The sequence below is a fragment of the Equus przewalskii genome, chromosome 6 (genome assembly GCF_037783145.1).
Source record: "Equus przewalskii isolate Varuska chromosome 6, EquPr2, whole genome shotgun sequence".
Classification (NCBI taxonomy): domain Eukaryota; kingdom Metazoa; phylum Chordata; class Mammalia; order Perissodactyla; family Equidae; genus Equus; species Equus przewalskii.
The window spans coordinates 15,073,232-15,088,500 of record NC_091836.1 but is presented as its reverse complement, the minus strand read 5'-3'; the positions used below and the strand labels follow the sequence as shown (position 1 = coordinate 15,088,500).

General features: G+C 39.0%; 1 protein-coding gene across 2 annotated transcripts; it reads left to right on the top strand.

The window, feature by feature from the left end:
* Positions 1–401: 401 nt before the first annotated feature.
* On the top strand, positions 402–14,731 carry LOC103559838 (caspase-1). 2 transcript variants are annotated; one of them, XM_008533633.2, is made up of 10 exons: positions 402–4,076; positions 4,696–4,962; positions 7,263–7,325; positions 9,058–9,173; positions 9,813–9,989; positions 10,416–10,650; positions 11,052–11,195; positions 13,526–13,635; positions 14,102–14,205; positions 14,631–14,731. In XM_008533633.2, exons 1-9 carry the CDS (start codon positions 4,070–4,072, stop codon positions 14,198–14,200), a joined length of 1,218 nt encoding a protein of 405 aa, XP_008531855.2. In that variant the 5' UTR covers positions 402–4,069; the 3' UTR covers positions 14,201–14,205; positions 14,631–14,731. The 2 variants fall into 2 exon arrangements, 1 of the variants encoding a protein (XP_008531855.2); XR_547068.2 differs by having other exon boundaries at positions 1,783–4,076; positions 10,416–10,803.
* Positions 14,732–15,269: the final 538 nt, after the last annotated feature.

Below are 15,269 nucleotides of genomic sequence, written 5' to 3'. Positions count from 1 at the left end.
CATTCCATCCTAGGAAGTAAGAATAATTATGAACTCCCCCATGCAGATGAGAAAATAGAAGCTTAGAGATGTTAAATAAATTGTCCAAGATCTACAGCTAATGATGGAAGTTGATCCCAGGGCTATTGGACCTCAAAGTCTATGTTGATAAGCTGTACAAAAGGGAAGGTGTTACACAAAGGAAAGATAAAATAACATGTTATGATTGGCTAGTGCTCTTATTAAGAAGTATTAATTGCAATGTTCTAACAGCCCTAAAACCATAAAGGAGAATAAGAAATGGGTAAGCTAAGAGGGTGATGGCTTTCTAAGGGTTGAAAATGGCACAACCAGAACACAGGGATCTTTTGCCTTCTGTGTAAGAGATTTTCATGCCACCTACTGTTATTAAAAATGATATTGTTGCATGGATGGGCTATCACAGGCAATTTCGACATGAGGATTTTTAAATCATCATGCTTCTTTTAAAACATTACTTATAATTGGACAGCTACATTAATTTAAGATGATTTTATCTATGTAATTAATATTCCATCTATGTAATACTATTTTCTAGGTACATAGCTTAGCTGATAAACTGATTACCGCTATAAATTATCCCTATAAACTATTTTTATTCTATCTAAAAATCCCCATTCAACGTAGGTAATTCCATTTTACTCACTGTAAGAACCTTTTCCGCTTACCAGAATTTTGACTGATTTGAGGATGCTCGAGTGTGTCCAGAAAAACAAAGAAAGAAAATCCTTTCCAATCCAGTCTATCATTGCAACCATTGATTTTAGTTTTTTAATTAAAGATTATTGTGGTATAATTTATATAAAATAAAATGTAACCCTTTTAAGGATACAATTTGATTATTACTGACACATATTTTAGTACATCAATATCCCGATCAAGACGGAGAACATTAACATCACGTCAGAAAGTCCCTTCATACCCTATGCACTCAATTTTCCTTTACCTCCTCCTCAGGCAATTAGTGATCTGATTTCTATCACAATACATTATTTTTTCCTATTCTAGGACTTCATATAATTGGAAGCATAAGGCATATATTCTGCTGTATATGGCTTCTTTCACTCATAATAAAAGCTTAACTTTTTCACCTATCTTTTTGCATATATCAATAATTTGCTCCTTTTTTTTTTTTGCTAAGTAGTATTCCAGTGCATGCATATAGCACAATTTGTTTACTCATGCAAGCACCTACAATGGATATTTGGGATGTTTCCAGTGTTTAGCACAATCCTTTTTGAGGAAACAGTGGGCCCTTGCTACTAGTGGCTCTCTGCTTAGCTTCCCAGGGTCAGTGAGATAATCAATTGATCATGAGCTTAGGGTTCTACAACCCCAGGTCCAATGCCTCGCCATCCTTCTCTGGCTTGGATGCCACCTCAGCCTGCTTCAACTCAGTGGTGTTTGGTCCTGGCTGGTGGAAAAACCTTCATGTGAAATCTTTTAGGCATTTGGGAAATAACTAAATAAATATACAGAAAAGTAGAAGGGAGACAATATATATGCAGTTTCTGCTTTTTTCCCTGCAATGTTTCCCTGTGGCAAGGAGCACAAGATTGTGCTGCCAACTGGACTGGGCAAGTAGAAAAGTAAAAATAAAAATATCCTGAGAAAAAGATTAAAATCTAGACAGTGAATTTTAGTTCAATTAAAATAAAGGTAATACTTAGCCTAGAGACTAAGGAAGCAAAACTGGAGCCCATATGTCAAAAGACAAGTGTATTTTTAATTGTATAGAGTTTTAAAATGTAATAATAGAGCTATCAATATTTAATTTAGATATTTCAAGCGCGTGTGCACATATACTCACGTGCACGCATTCATGCACACACACGCATGCATTGAACGTTTTAGTAACTCTGAGTCCTTATTCTCTTAAGATAGTACGGTAATAAATCTAAGAGTATTTTCAGTAAATAAATTGAAAAGTGTAGGGCTAATATCTGCATTTCGTTATTAGTTCATCTTTTATCAAACAGCTATAAAATAAATTGACCATATGGAGTTTATTTCTGGGACGGTCAATTGAACATGTGCTCACTGAAAGCAATGGCCTCTTTGGGTGTTCCTGGGCTCCTCTGCCTTCAGTTTTAATGAGTTCTCCAATATTTCATTACCCATTTCCCTAATAAATTTCTTTTCTTTAGTGCTCACTACACTACAATATTCTGAATATCCAAGTTACATATTGGGTTTCATTTTTGTCTCTTGAATGTGAGGCCATGGGGGCAGGGGACCATTGTCTGTTTTTGTTTTTATTTCTTTTGAGGAAGATTAGTCCTGAGCTAACTGCTGCCAATCCTCCTCTTTTCACTGAGGAAGACCGGTCCTGAGCTAACATCTGTGCCCATCTTCCTCTACTTTATACGTGGGACGCCTGCCACAGCATGGCTTGCCAAGCGGTGCCACATCCGCACCCACGATCTGAACCGGCGAATCCCGGGCCACCAAAGCAGAACGTGCAAACTTAACCAGTGTGCCACTGGGCCGGCCCCCATTGCCTGTTTTGACTGAACCCCTACCACCTAGAACAGTGTCTGGCATGGAATAGGTCATTCATATATACTTGCTAAATGGATGAATGGAAGAGATGCATGAGGATTCTCACAAAAGATAAACTCAATGGATAATCCACAAATAATTAACCTTGGTAATTTTTCTAGTGCAAAATATTGATATTAAAAGTAATAACACTGGGGCCAGCCCCATGGCTGAGTGGTTAAGTTTGTGCGCTCCACTTTGGCATCCCAGGGTTTCTCTGGTTCACATCCTGGGCATGGACCTAGCACCACTCATCAAGCCAGGCTGAGGTGGCCTCCCACATAGCAGAACTAGAAGGACCTACAACTAGAATATACAACTACTTTCTGGGGAACTTTGGGAAGAAAGAGAAGAAAAAAGATTGGCAACAGATGATAGCTTAAGGCCAATCTTTAAAAAATAATAATAATAATTATAACATGACTTATTGTGTGCTTACTAAATGTCAGGCAATGTTCTATGCATTTTATACATTTTCTCTCATTTGATGATCAAAATTGTGTAGGTATGTGCTATTAATGAAAGTATTTTACAGATAGAGGAATCAAAGCATGGGAAAGTTCAATACCTTGCTTGAGAACAGATAGTTAAAATGCTAAGTTTGACATTCTTAGTCCAGGACCTGAGCTTTTAATTTCTACAGTGTCCCTCAAAACAGAGCCACCTGAAAAAGAAAAGCATTATGTTAGAAAAGATTTGATCCTGGTGAAAAATATTTCCTTCCTAAAAGTGGAACTGCTTCACAGGGACACATAGCTTCTAGGACACAGTCTAGATTTGGGGCATGACGGTACAGGTCACAGTGCTCCAGCTTCTCCAAATGCTATACGCTGAATGTCTGTGTCCTCTCCAAATTCATATGTCGAAAATCTAATGCCCAAGGTGATGGTATTCGGATATGTGGCCTCTGGGATTTGAACCAATCATGAAAGCAGAACCCTCATGAATGAGGTTGGGGCCTTATAACAGAGACCCCAGAAAGGCCCTGCCATGCGAGGACATGGCGAGAAGTCAGCAGTCTGCAATCCAGGAAAAGGCCTTCACCAGGACCCAACCTGACCCTGATCTTGGACTCCCAGCATGCAGAACTGTGAGCAATGAATTTCTCTTGCCTGTAAGCCACCCAGTATGTGGTATTTTGTTGTAGCAGCCCACATTGACAAAGAGACCAAAAGATGAGTTACTTTTCTAGATCACATTCTAGTGAATGAGAGATTCACTATTGTGTGAGTTTAATTGTATACATACTTTTCATTCCTTTCTTGTTCTCCAAGCCCCACGCCTTTTCCTACCCTGACCCGATCCAGGTGTGGGTGAAGGAAGTTTCCCAAGGATACACTCCTTGATGCTAAGATTCAACAATCTGGTTAGTTCTTTGGGAAAAAAAAATGAAGTCAAGCATATACATGCACAGTGGGTATTTCGCAACATGTGTATACACCCTGCTGAAAAGGAAGGTGGAACAGGCTTTCAGTTTCACACCGCACTTCAAGGCTGACAGGGAGAAGCCATGGCGGGTGAGTTTCTTACTGTCTGAAAGGACACGTTTTGGGGAAGAAATAGTTTTGGAAGCCATAATTAGGTTCTGTGACTGCTTAAGTGAGCAGAACCGAGGGAGTGGGAAGAGAGGAAGGAAGGAGAGCAGAGGGAAGAAGGGAAGAGGCCCGAAGACTTTCACGGTCTTTACATAGGAAGGGCAAGGGCCAGAAAGGAACTGGGTTTTACTGGTCTCCTGCTGTCATTTTGCAATATTAACTGAATTCTTATATGTCGTAGTCTGATGGAAAGTGCAGAATTGGAACAAGATGGCTACCAGCAGCTGTGGTCCCCAAAGGAAATGGGCTTTCACGGTTTCATTATTTTATCATGCAGAGTTGAATAAACAGGGGGCATGTCAGGGTGATCCCTGGTTTTCAGGTACTATGTAGAGATAGTGAATCTGAGTCTTTGAGCCACTCAGTGAGCACGTGTGGGTAAGACTGAGGGAAGAGTAGGAGATGTGGGTGTCCTCAGGACTACTGCACTGTGCAGAGGGACATTTTATTGATTAAATCTAAAGGAGGTTATTCCCTGTTGCTGACATGAGAGGAAAATGAGACTGTTTCGTGACGTGAGGAATCCTTGTTCTTCAAACAGGCAACGTCCTGAAGGAAAAGAGGAGGCTGTTTATCCGCTCAGTGGGCACGGGTACAGTAAATAGCTTGCTGGATGAACTGTTAGAGAAAAGGGTGCTGAACCAGGAAGAGATGGAGAAAGTAAGAGATGAAAATGCTACAGTTATGGATAAGGCCCGAGCTTTGATTGATGCTGTCATTCGGAAAGGGCCCCAGGCATGCCAAATTTTTATCGGTCACATTTGTGAAGATGACCCCCACCTTGCAGAGACACTGCGCCTATCCTCAGGTAAGGATCAACGACTCAGACTAAAGTTCAGATAGTTCATCGGTCATGTTACTGTGCATACAACTTCCTTACCTCTGGTTTCAGGGTCCTATTTCTATAGCAATGGCCTTATTGCATGTCCCCTGGCTCTTTTACTCTTGATTCTTGTTTCTTTGGCCTCTGTGGCCTTCTTTAGATTGAGGCTCACTTCCCATCCTGGGTATGTGGTAACTCATTTGTTGAAGTTCATGAGAACGGTTTGAGAAGCTTCATACTGTATTCTCCAGTCCTCCTGGCAAGACACCTTATTTATTTATTTAGTTAGTTAGTCAGTTATTTAGTTAAAGTCTAGGGGTCCCTAGGAACTTAAGTAATCATCTGACATGAAGGCTTAAGGTCTGTAATCAAAGACCTTTTAAAAATTCTTTCCAAAATTTTGCTCTCCAGGAGGAATAAAGTATTTCAGTGATGGTGGAACACACAGAGAATAAATTGAGTGCCTCTATAAAAGTAAGATCTTAAGTGAGGCCCACCCACTCTACCTCCAGGCCTCCTGAGGGCCCAATACAGGTTCAAGCTTCTGAGCTGCCCCTCCTATGGTTCCTTAGTCCTTCCATGCAGCAAAGATGGGAGCTCTGGTGGAATCTCAGCTCCTGGGTTCTTTTGCATTTCTGAAAGCCATTCAGAAGATGTTCTTTGAAAGCAGAAAGTCTTGTTTTCTAGGGATTAGGGGAAGCCTATGCCTGTCTGAGTGATGTAGCAAATGTTTTCTGTGTTCATCTATGGGTAATAAACCTCTTGTTTTTCTTTTGATACCACTTTTTCATTTAATCCCCCTCCCCCAAATCAAAGACAATCAATCAATAGCAATCAGGATCTAGAATAATTGTATAATAGCCAAAGTTTATTCTTTGGTGTCCCATTCCTTTCAACTCATAGTCCTTGAATTTTAGCAGCACTTGTACACCCCATTGTGGCAACTCTAACCCCTGGAGTCTGCCTCTCTAGCTGTCAGATGATACCTCCGCAGTCAGGGCTGTCATGGCTTTGTCTCCTCATCTATTTGTCAATTTTTTCAGAGCAATAGAATGTGATAATTAGATGTAATATTTGAATGTACTTTAATGGGAGAGGTCTAAAAGAAAGTTCTTGGCATGCACGCCACTGCTATAACAAGGCCTCCTCCAGAAAATGTTCTTGAATTTATTGATGGTTAATTTAGTCCAGCAGTCTAGAGTGGAAGATGGGACAAATTGCAGCCTATGCCTTGGGTCTGAAGTTTTGTGGGACATCCTATGGCTATCCTCCATTTAGGGCAAGGAAATGGACCATATTTTGCCTATAGAAATCCTGTCTTCAATAGGTACCATGAAATGAAGACTTGGAGTATTTCTCATTTGTTAGCTCATGCCAAGTTTTAAAGTTTCTGGAATGAGTTTCTAAGGTGGATGTTGCTGTATTGAGATCTTTATAAAACCCTAAATAAATTAAACTTAATTCTTGTTTCTGAAATTGATAATCGTAATAAATAGCACCCCAGAGAATTTATTAATAAGTTTGAGTGAGTTTATGCAACCAAATAATGTAACTGAGGCTTTCCAGTGTTTTCCTCCTCAGAGTCTGGCTTATGCCACTGAGTAGGGCAAATGCAGATTACAGAGAGATTGTATTCAGGTCTCCTGTCACATGTACAACTGTACAGTACCTTTTGTGGGCTGGCAGAGTATCTTAGTGATTAAGAGCTCAAGATTGATAGTCAAGACAGATTTGTGTTCATATCCTGGCTCCAGCAATTTCCCGTTCCATGGCACTTAGGAAATTTACTTAACATTGACAGGGGGTAAGCCAGTGGCACCCCTCATCATAATTTTCTGCTGTGATAAAACTTGGCAAGGCTAATTGTCCAAGTGCTTTTTCTTCTTAGTTTTCTCCAAAGTCCAGGTCAGCTCTGAGTTAGACAACTTGACTTTGCACACACCTGTTAGGTAGTAGTAGTCCTGTCAAGAGTCACCTTGAAACACACATATTAAGGTAATTCTTGATCCTATAGCTGATGCTGTCTCAATTCCATTTTCATCTTAGAAAGTAGAAATCAAGAAACTCACTTCTTGACACTTTGGTTCTGCCCCAAGTGTTAAAGTTCAGTCATTCATGCGCAGAGGCTTTTGTTTCCTTGTGATGAATGTGGCTCCAGGTAAGTCATATCTTGAATAGGATCAAGGCCTGTGGAAGGCATTTTTCATACAGAGTGTTCAACACATTGGGGTAAGATTCTTCAGAGATCGTAAGTAATTATTTTAATCTCCTTCATCTTTCCTCAGGTCCACAATCTGGAAATTTTCTTAAAACACAAGACTCCCAAGCAGTGGTTCATTCCTCCCCAGGTAATACTGTTTTCAAAGCAATAAAATTCTTTGAACCCCATCTTCCATGATTTTAGCTTCAGATTCATAGGATGAACCTAAGATGAGGTGGCTGTGGGTAACTCTCATGGATTGATCCTATGGTTTTTTTCTTGTGCTCTATTCTGCTTTAGCAGAAGCCTTTCCTACAGCTTCACTACCATGTCTATACTAACAAATTCTGAATCTGTGTCTCAAATCCTGACTACCTGAGTGCCACATTTCACTATTTAAGTGCCTACTGAACACATGCACCCACATCTCCCATAAACACCTTTATCTATACATGCCCAGAGCTGAACTTGCCACCCTTCATCACCTTGCTTCTCCTCCAGTTTCCCCTATCTTAGTTAACGGTGCCACCATTAGCTAGTTATTCAAACCAGAAGCCTGAAATTATCTTCAGCTCTTTCTTCTCTCTCACTTTCAATATTCAAGCAGTGGCCAAGTTTTGTTGATTCCTCTCTCAAATCCAATCTGTCTTTCCATTTCTACTTCTACTACTGTGTTTCCGAACCCTTATTCTTACAGTGCCCTGTGATTCTACAGCCACAACTCTCGCTCAATTTTTTTTTGTCATTTTTAAATAAACGCATCCTTTCCCCCACTGGACTTTATGCTTTATGAGGAAATTAAACATGTCTGACTTATGCATAGGTAGGATCACATGTAACAGAAGTTGGCTTAGAACGTACATGCAATAAGTATTTGTTAAAAGACTATTTCACTGAATAATTTCATCAGGATTACTATTACTCACTAAGCCATTAGAAAAATATTCAGCATATGCCTACTGTGTTACAGACCCTGTTCTATGGACTGTTTGGAGAGTAATGAACAAGACAAATAAATTTCCTGCTTTTATTGAGCTTACATGAATATATGAGTTACGAAGGAATAGGTATTAAGAATCTCCACCATCAAATTAGAGATAGCCCAAAATTTAGGGATGGAAATGACACTACACACGCTTGTATCAGTTAAGATGGTACGCAATGCTCTAACGGAGTCAAACATTTGTAATGGCTCAGAGAGGATAGAAATTTATTTCTCATTTATGAAAATTCTAAAATGGACATTCTTCATTAGCAGGCAGCCCTCCTCCAGGTGCTAACTCAGAGAAAATATTCCTCCTCCTCTTCACCATATGTACCCACCGTAGAGAGATCTTAAAGGACAGGACAAAAGCCCGCCATTTCTTCCTTCTCTCCCTCCTTTTTTCCTTCTTTTCTTTCTTTGAATCTCTCTAATGCCTACTCTCATGCCTGTTAATAAAACAAATAAATAGATAGATAAACATATGCATTTAAAAATATGTTAAAATAGACCTACCTCCATTAAATTTTACCAAAAGCTTTAAATCATTGAAAATAAATTTATAATTAACTATTTCATCTGACATGTTGATTGTTTTCTGAGAGTTTTATCATGCATGGACTTGAAACACTCTCTATTTTTTAATCTAAAATATTTATAAAAATGCTGATCCTAAAAGATGAAGGTAGATTCTTGTGTCACACCACTGGAAATCTCCTCTGGCTTGGAATGTGTTCTATTAACAATGACTTACTCAACAGTGCTGATGACCAGCACAGGCTCTCCTCCTAAGGATTCATTTCCTCCTCTGTGACTTTATACACAGATGATGCTGTGAGGAACACCAAGTGGGACACACAGGGATGCCATTATTCATAAAGTTTCTTGTCTCTTGCAGCTCTTCAGGCAATGCCGGATGACCTGGCTAAGCTTGCATTGTCAGGGCCAAAAGTGAGCCTCAAGCTTTGTTCACCAGAAGTGGTCGAAAGGATATGGAAAGAAAAGTCAGCAGAGGTGCTGTTCTCAAAACACAGGGATGGGAATGAAAGACACACTGGAGGCAATCCTGAAGTGCAGTGGCTCTTTTTTAGAGCCAATTTCCTTGAGAGGTTCTGGAAAATCATCCTGCTGCTTCCCTTACATAAAAGATTCTTATCTCCTAGAATCCCAGGCTTATGTAGAAAGTTCCAAGTTTCATCCAATTCCCTGAGTAAATAATTATAACAACAATGGCATCTATTGAATGCTTAATATAATCAGCCACTGTTCTAAGCAAGTTGCAAACAGTAACACCTTGAAACTTCATAAAAACTCATTTTAGAGACCAGGAGACTGAGGCACAGATAGTTAAATATTTTGGCCAAATCAGTAAGTTGAGGAGTCAGTTTTAAAAATTAATTATTCTGGCTTCAAAGCTTTTTCTCACAACCCTACCTCTCAAAAATAATTAAAGCAAGTGCTCAGCTGCTAATCAGACATTTGAAAACTCCATTTCCACTTCCATAGTAGGACTCATTCCCCCTCCATGTTTTTATGTATGGTTCATGAGATTTGGTTTCTGGATAGGATGAAGGGAGGAGAAGTTGTCTTAAACAATCAAGATGAATATTTATTTAAGAACAAGTCTGTTCATCCAATCTGCATTTCCTACAGATGTACCCAATAATGGGAAAGTCGATGACCCGCACACGGCTTGCGCTCATTATCTGCAACACAGAGTTTGACAATCTTTCCAGGAGAGCTGGAGCTGAAGTAGATATTGCAAGTATGAAGGTGCTGCTAGAAGGTCTGGGGTACAGTGTGGAATTGAAAGAAAATCTCACCGCTTTGGTAAGGTCCATCATAATGTAGAGACAATGGTCATATCCTTCATATTCCTAAAGAATGTTAGAAAGCTTGGTTGTAGCACCAGAAACTTAATCTCTTGACAGTCTAGAATCTAAATTTGCCATTGGAGGGTGCTGCATGCTACAGTGACCCCTTCTAATGTAGGGTCTTTTAGAGAGAGTTTGGTGAAACTTTTAATTGGGAAGTGTTCTATCAACTCAATAATTCTCCTTTCTCTCTACTAGAAATCCATGGATGGCATTCTATAACCCTTTCTTTACCTTTCTCTGAATTGAGACTTCAATTATCTTTTGCATTCCATTGATTTTTATATCACCCAGGAATTCCTTAAGTGTCTTTTTATTGGATTCCCACGGTGCCATGATAATGAATCACATTGTCTAAAATCAGGGGTATGGTCTTTTCCAGGACATGACTACAGAGCTGAAGGCATTTGCTGCCCGCCCAGAGCACCGGTCCTCTGACAGCACTTTCCTGGTGTTCATGTCTCATGGTATTCGAGAAGGCATTTGTGGGAAGAAATTCTCTGAGAAAGTCCCAGATGTATTAGAAGTCAACACCATCTTTCAAATTTTTAACACCAGGAACTGTCCAAATTTGAGGGACAAACCCAAGGTGATCATTATCCAGGCCTGCCGTGGTGGTGAGTGCTGATGTCTGTTAGAACATGAGACATTCAAGTATTGACCTTATCTTATGTATCCAGGATTTTTCAGCTTTTTTGTGTCTACTCCTTAATGTCAAAGTATACCACTGTCACCAAACAAGATTGAAACTTCTGTGAGTTGTATAACTGGTTAGTAGACAATTTATTCCATTTTCAACTAAAAAGATAGGACTTTTGTCTTAAGATTTTGATTGGATGCCGTTAGAATTCATTTCAGGGTTAGGAGAGATGAGTTGTTGAAAAGATATGTGTGTATGTGCATGTGAATGAAAGATAGTGATGAATAAATCAATAAATATGATTGAGCAGAGATTTATGGGGAGAAAGTAGTTCTCTTGACTGTTGGAATAATGAGAAACCAAATTTTGTTTTTCCAGAGAATCAAGGGGTAGTGTGGTTAAAAGACTCAACAGGAACTTCTGGAAGTAGCTCCTCACTGGCTCCAGACGATTTTGAGGATGATGCCATTAAGAAAGCCCATGTAGAGAAAGATTTTATTGCTTTCTGCTCTTCAACACCAGGTAATGAGTGCCTGTGTAGGAGGTCTTTGTGGGTGTTACTGGCGCAGCAAATCAGACCCACCCACTAGAGAATGGATATCTGTGTTCACGAGACTTCTAAAGAAAAAATTAAATCTTCCCCTCATTACACCTTCAATGTCCCTTATCCACAGAGACCAAATGTGCATATATTTTTACTTAATCAGTAACTAGTAAACTCCCGTGGTGCAAAATATTTACCTGGAACTGTGATGGATAAATAGAAGAGCATCTACACTGAAGTAAATTAGAATCTGACTCCACATAGTAAAGGTTCACGATCTCGGGATGATTCAGCAGTCCAATGCCTAGACGTCATGTATTTACAGAAGGGTAGGATTTATAGAAGGGATAGGAATAAGCAGAAAAGCAGACAAGTCTGATTGAGTCCCTAAGTTAAAGTGGTTTCAACTAGAAGTATGGAGCATATGAAACAAGAAATCTGAATGATTTTCAGTCCAGGCTTTGGATTAAAACTACGGCTGATTATATTCTGACCGTGCCATTTAGGATTTATAAACTGGCTCCAGTTATTTAGCCTCTCAGAGCTTTCTTTGAATTCCTCACTGATATATGTGAATACAAATACCATTGTTCTAAGAATTAAGTGAGACAATATATCCAACATATTGAGCATGGCACAGAGTAAAGAACACATTAAACGACTGCTATTATTCAAGATGTTTCCACTTTGTAACTTAACTCAACATTTTGCCTTGAGTAACTTTTCATCTCAGGGTTTAAATAAAAGTCATTTGAACTCTTTCATCCACTACATTTTGGAATTTCTTGAGCATTCTCATTCTCTTGATTGCCTCTGGCCTTAAGACTTTGCCTCAACTCAAACAGTTTAATTTACAGATTATTTTCTGTAATGAGATACTATCTCTCAGGAGACAACCTGGTTCTGCATTGTGTTGACCATGTCTTGATGTAGAAATCAATGATTTTGTCAGTGCTCAAAATCAATGACACTAGGCAAAAAACCTATGCATTTACAGCTTAAGTGTATTTAGGAAATGTTAGTATTAAACATAACTATTCTTTAAAATCCTTTAATGCCAACCTTCCTCAAGAGATTTACTTCTGGCTGTATAGCCATTTGTAGGCTCCCAGCTTCTTTACATCCATCTTGTTGATTTCTGTCTCCTTTTCTTTTACTTTCCTCCCCGCTCCTTTCAAGATGATTCTTAGATACTTTATTCAGTTATCTTCAGCTTCCCCTAGTAAACCTACCTCCGCATGCTCTAGCATTAAAGCCAACTGTGTTACAGAGCTCTCCTGAAGAAAAGTGACCATCCACTCCCTTAATTTCACAAAGAACTTTTAGAGATCCCTGCCTCCACGCTCTCTCCCATCTACTCCCTTTAACTGGAACCAGCCTCACAAGATAGCTGTGGTTTTAAATAGAATTTTAATCTATTATTATTATACAATTTATTACCATTTTTATTGGCTAAAAAGTTTGGTTCTATATACAGCTATTTATACCACTTCTTTCTTATATATTTCTTTGAATAATTTTAAAATGGCCTCGTGACTTTTATGCCACTACTTTTTTATATAATTAATACCATTCTTCAGTATTTCTCTTCCATAAGTCTGTTTTGTCCTTCAATAGAATACGATCTTTTTCTGTTAAGCCTCTTCTAGCCTTGTACTTCTTTTATGTTGGTACCATTTTCATATTCAATTAAAATTTTCTTTGTCTAAATACCTTATGGTCAGAATTAATTGATTTTTGATTTAATTATTTATAAAGTAGATAAGTTGAAATGTTATTAGTATAATTACACTGTATAGACTGAGTATTACATACCCTATATTCTCCCAGGCATTTGTAACACATATAGTTAATCTTCAAATATCACTTTGCACCAGAAATTATCATCTTACTCTTTGTAGTTGAGGCCACTGCATTTCAGAATGTATAATTAAATTAAATCAAGTCAGTTAGTAACAATCCTGAGATCCACATTCAGGTGTTTCTTCCCGAAGGTCCAATCATTCCCCTCTACCCCATTCTGCCTTTCCCTCCCTCTCTACTAGATTTGCGACTCCTTGAACTCGGAAGCTGTGCTACCCTAACATCTGCACAATGCACAGCATAATTCATATGATCTTAACAATTATTGAGTATCAGTAAAAAATACTCACCAAACATTGAATATATTCACTAAAAAATGGCATACAGTGTATAGGAAACAGCTTGAACTCAACAGGGAGCCTCAGCTGGTATGGAACTCCTAGGACTCCACCTCTGTGGCCAGGCAAGAGCCTTGTGTGAGATTTGGAATGTGCTTTATTCGCAGATACTGTTTCTTGGCGAAGTCCCACAACGGGCTCTGTTTTCATTGAGAAACTCATTGAAAATTTGCAAGAATATGCCTGGTCCTGTGATCTGGAGGAAATTTTCCGAAAGGTAAGACTCTAGATGCTTCTTGCACTCCACATCCGTGCATGTTTGACTACTCCCATTGGAAATGTAGGGAGCAGCACTGGGTGTGTTTATATTCCAAAAATGCCTTTCTCTCCAAACGAGCTTTGAGGTTCTTTGGTGAATCAGCAAACCTGGAAGCCAGATCCAACCTGTTATGATCTACAAAACAACCTTTAGAAAACAATTATTTATTTTAACTCTCCACTTGCTGTGAATAGATGAACAACTGGACTCCAATATGCCTGTGTCCAGAGTTATTAGATCCAGCAGCAGATTTAAAAAGTCTGGTCATTTTATGCTTAGGTATGCATGTTGCTATGATTCTTACAGATATACGGCCTTTTGGTTTTTACGATTTATTTTGCTATACTCTTTGTAATTTTTCCAGCTTAAGTGAAAATTCTTCTGCTAATAAAAGAACAATCTATAGACTATCTTTTCCATTTAGGTCCGATTATCATTTGAGTTGCCAGATGCTAGGGCACAGATGCCCACTGCCGAAAGAGTGACTTTGACAAGACGCTTCTACCTCTTTCCAGGATATTAAAATAAGTACGTGGTATCAGTGTCTATGGATAGATGTGTGTGTGTGTGGAGGGAGGTGGGGCAAGGTCGGGAGAAGAATACTGAAACTTCATCCTGGTCAAGGTCTCAATGTCTAGTATAAGCAATAGGAAATATCTAAAGGATGCCTTTCTACTGTTCAGTGCAGAACGCAGTGCTCTTCTCTCAAAATTCTGCAGCGTTAGATGGCCCTTTCTCAGGGTCAGCTGATGTAGGTGGAGTGGTGGCCATAAGGTGAGGAAAGCTCGGTTTTAGATGTTCCTCCTCATTTCCTCAGCAGGGCGATATTTAGACATAACATGGGCTCTTCCCTTCTATGAGTGTGTGTGTCCCCATGGATGGAGTGATTTTATAACTTGCATTTCTTTTAGCAGAATTCTTTTTCATGTTTGTTTTATTTCCTTTTTCTGTAGGAAGCCAGGAATTCTGTCATTCTCTACCTGTTTTTGGAATTATGTCTGTAGTAAATAGATATTTCTTTAAATATTCCAATAAATCTGAAATAAAAATAAAAGATTGTCTTTTTTTTTTTTTTTTTACCACTTTGAAAAGATAAGGGTTGGAATTCGGAGCAGGCGATGGATTTAGAGTTTTTAGACTTGATCCAGAAGAGTTGAACTGGCTAACAGTACCATTCTTTCTTTCTAGAAGCCATTTGTTAGACTTTCTGCTTTAAGAATACAGATGCAAGTCACAGTAGGTAACTGATTTCAAAGAATTTGGAGCTCAGCAAGAGAGATGCACAGAAGGCAGATAATGTGATAACAGACTTATCTAACATTCCAGAGTTCACTATTCACAAAGCCATTACCAGAAATTACATATTTCTATCCTTCCTTAAGGCATTTCAGGGATACAAAGTAATTTTGATTCAACTCCAACTAGTGGTTTACAGTCTCATTGAGAAGACAAGTCAGCAAACGTGAAACATTTAGCAGACAAGACATGACACCCTAACAATAAGCACTAGAGTGTGTTGTATGCAGAATAATGTCCCTGCATGGTGCAAAGATCGTGAGTTTGGAGTGAAATCCCAAATCCCACCCTGAGCA

Coding starts and splice junctions, on each gene's coding strand:
- LOC103559838 (XM_008533633.2), top strand. Junction 7,326..9,057: donor AGTGGTTCATTCCTCCCCAG/GTAATACTGTTT, acceptor TGTCTCTTGCAG/CTCTTCAGGCAATGCCGGAT. Junction 9,990..10,415: donor AAGAAAATCTCACCGCTTTG/GTAAGGTCCATC, acceptor GGTCTTTTCCAG/GACATGACTACAGAGCTGAA.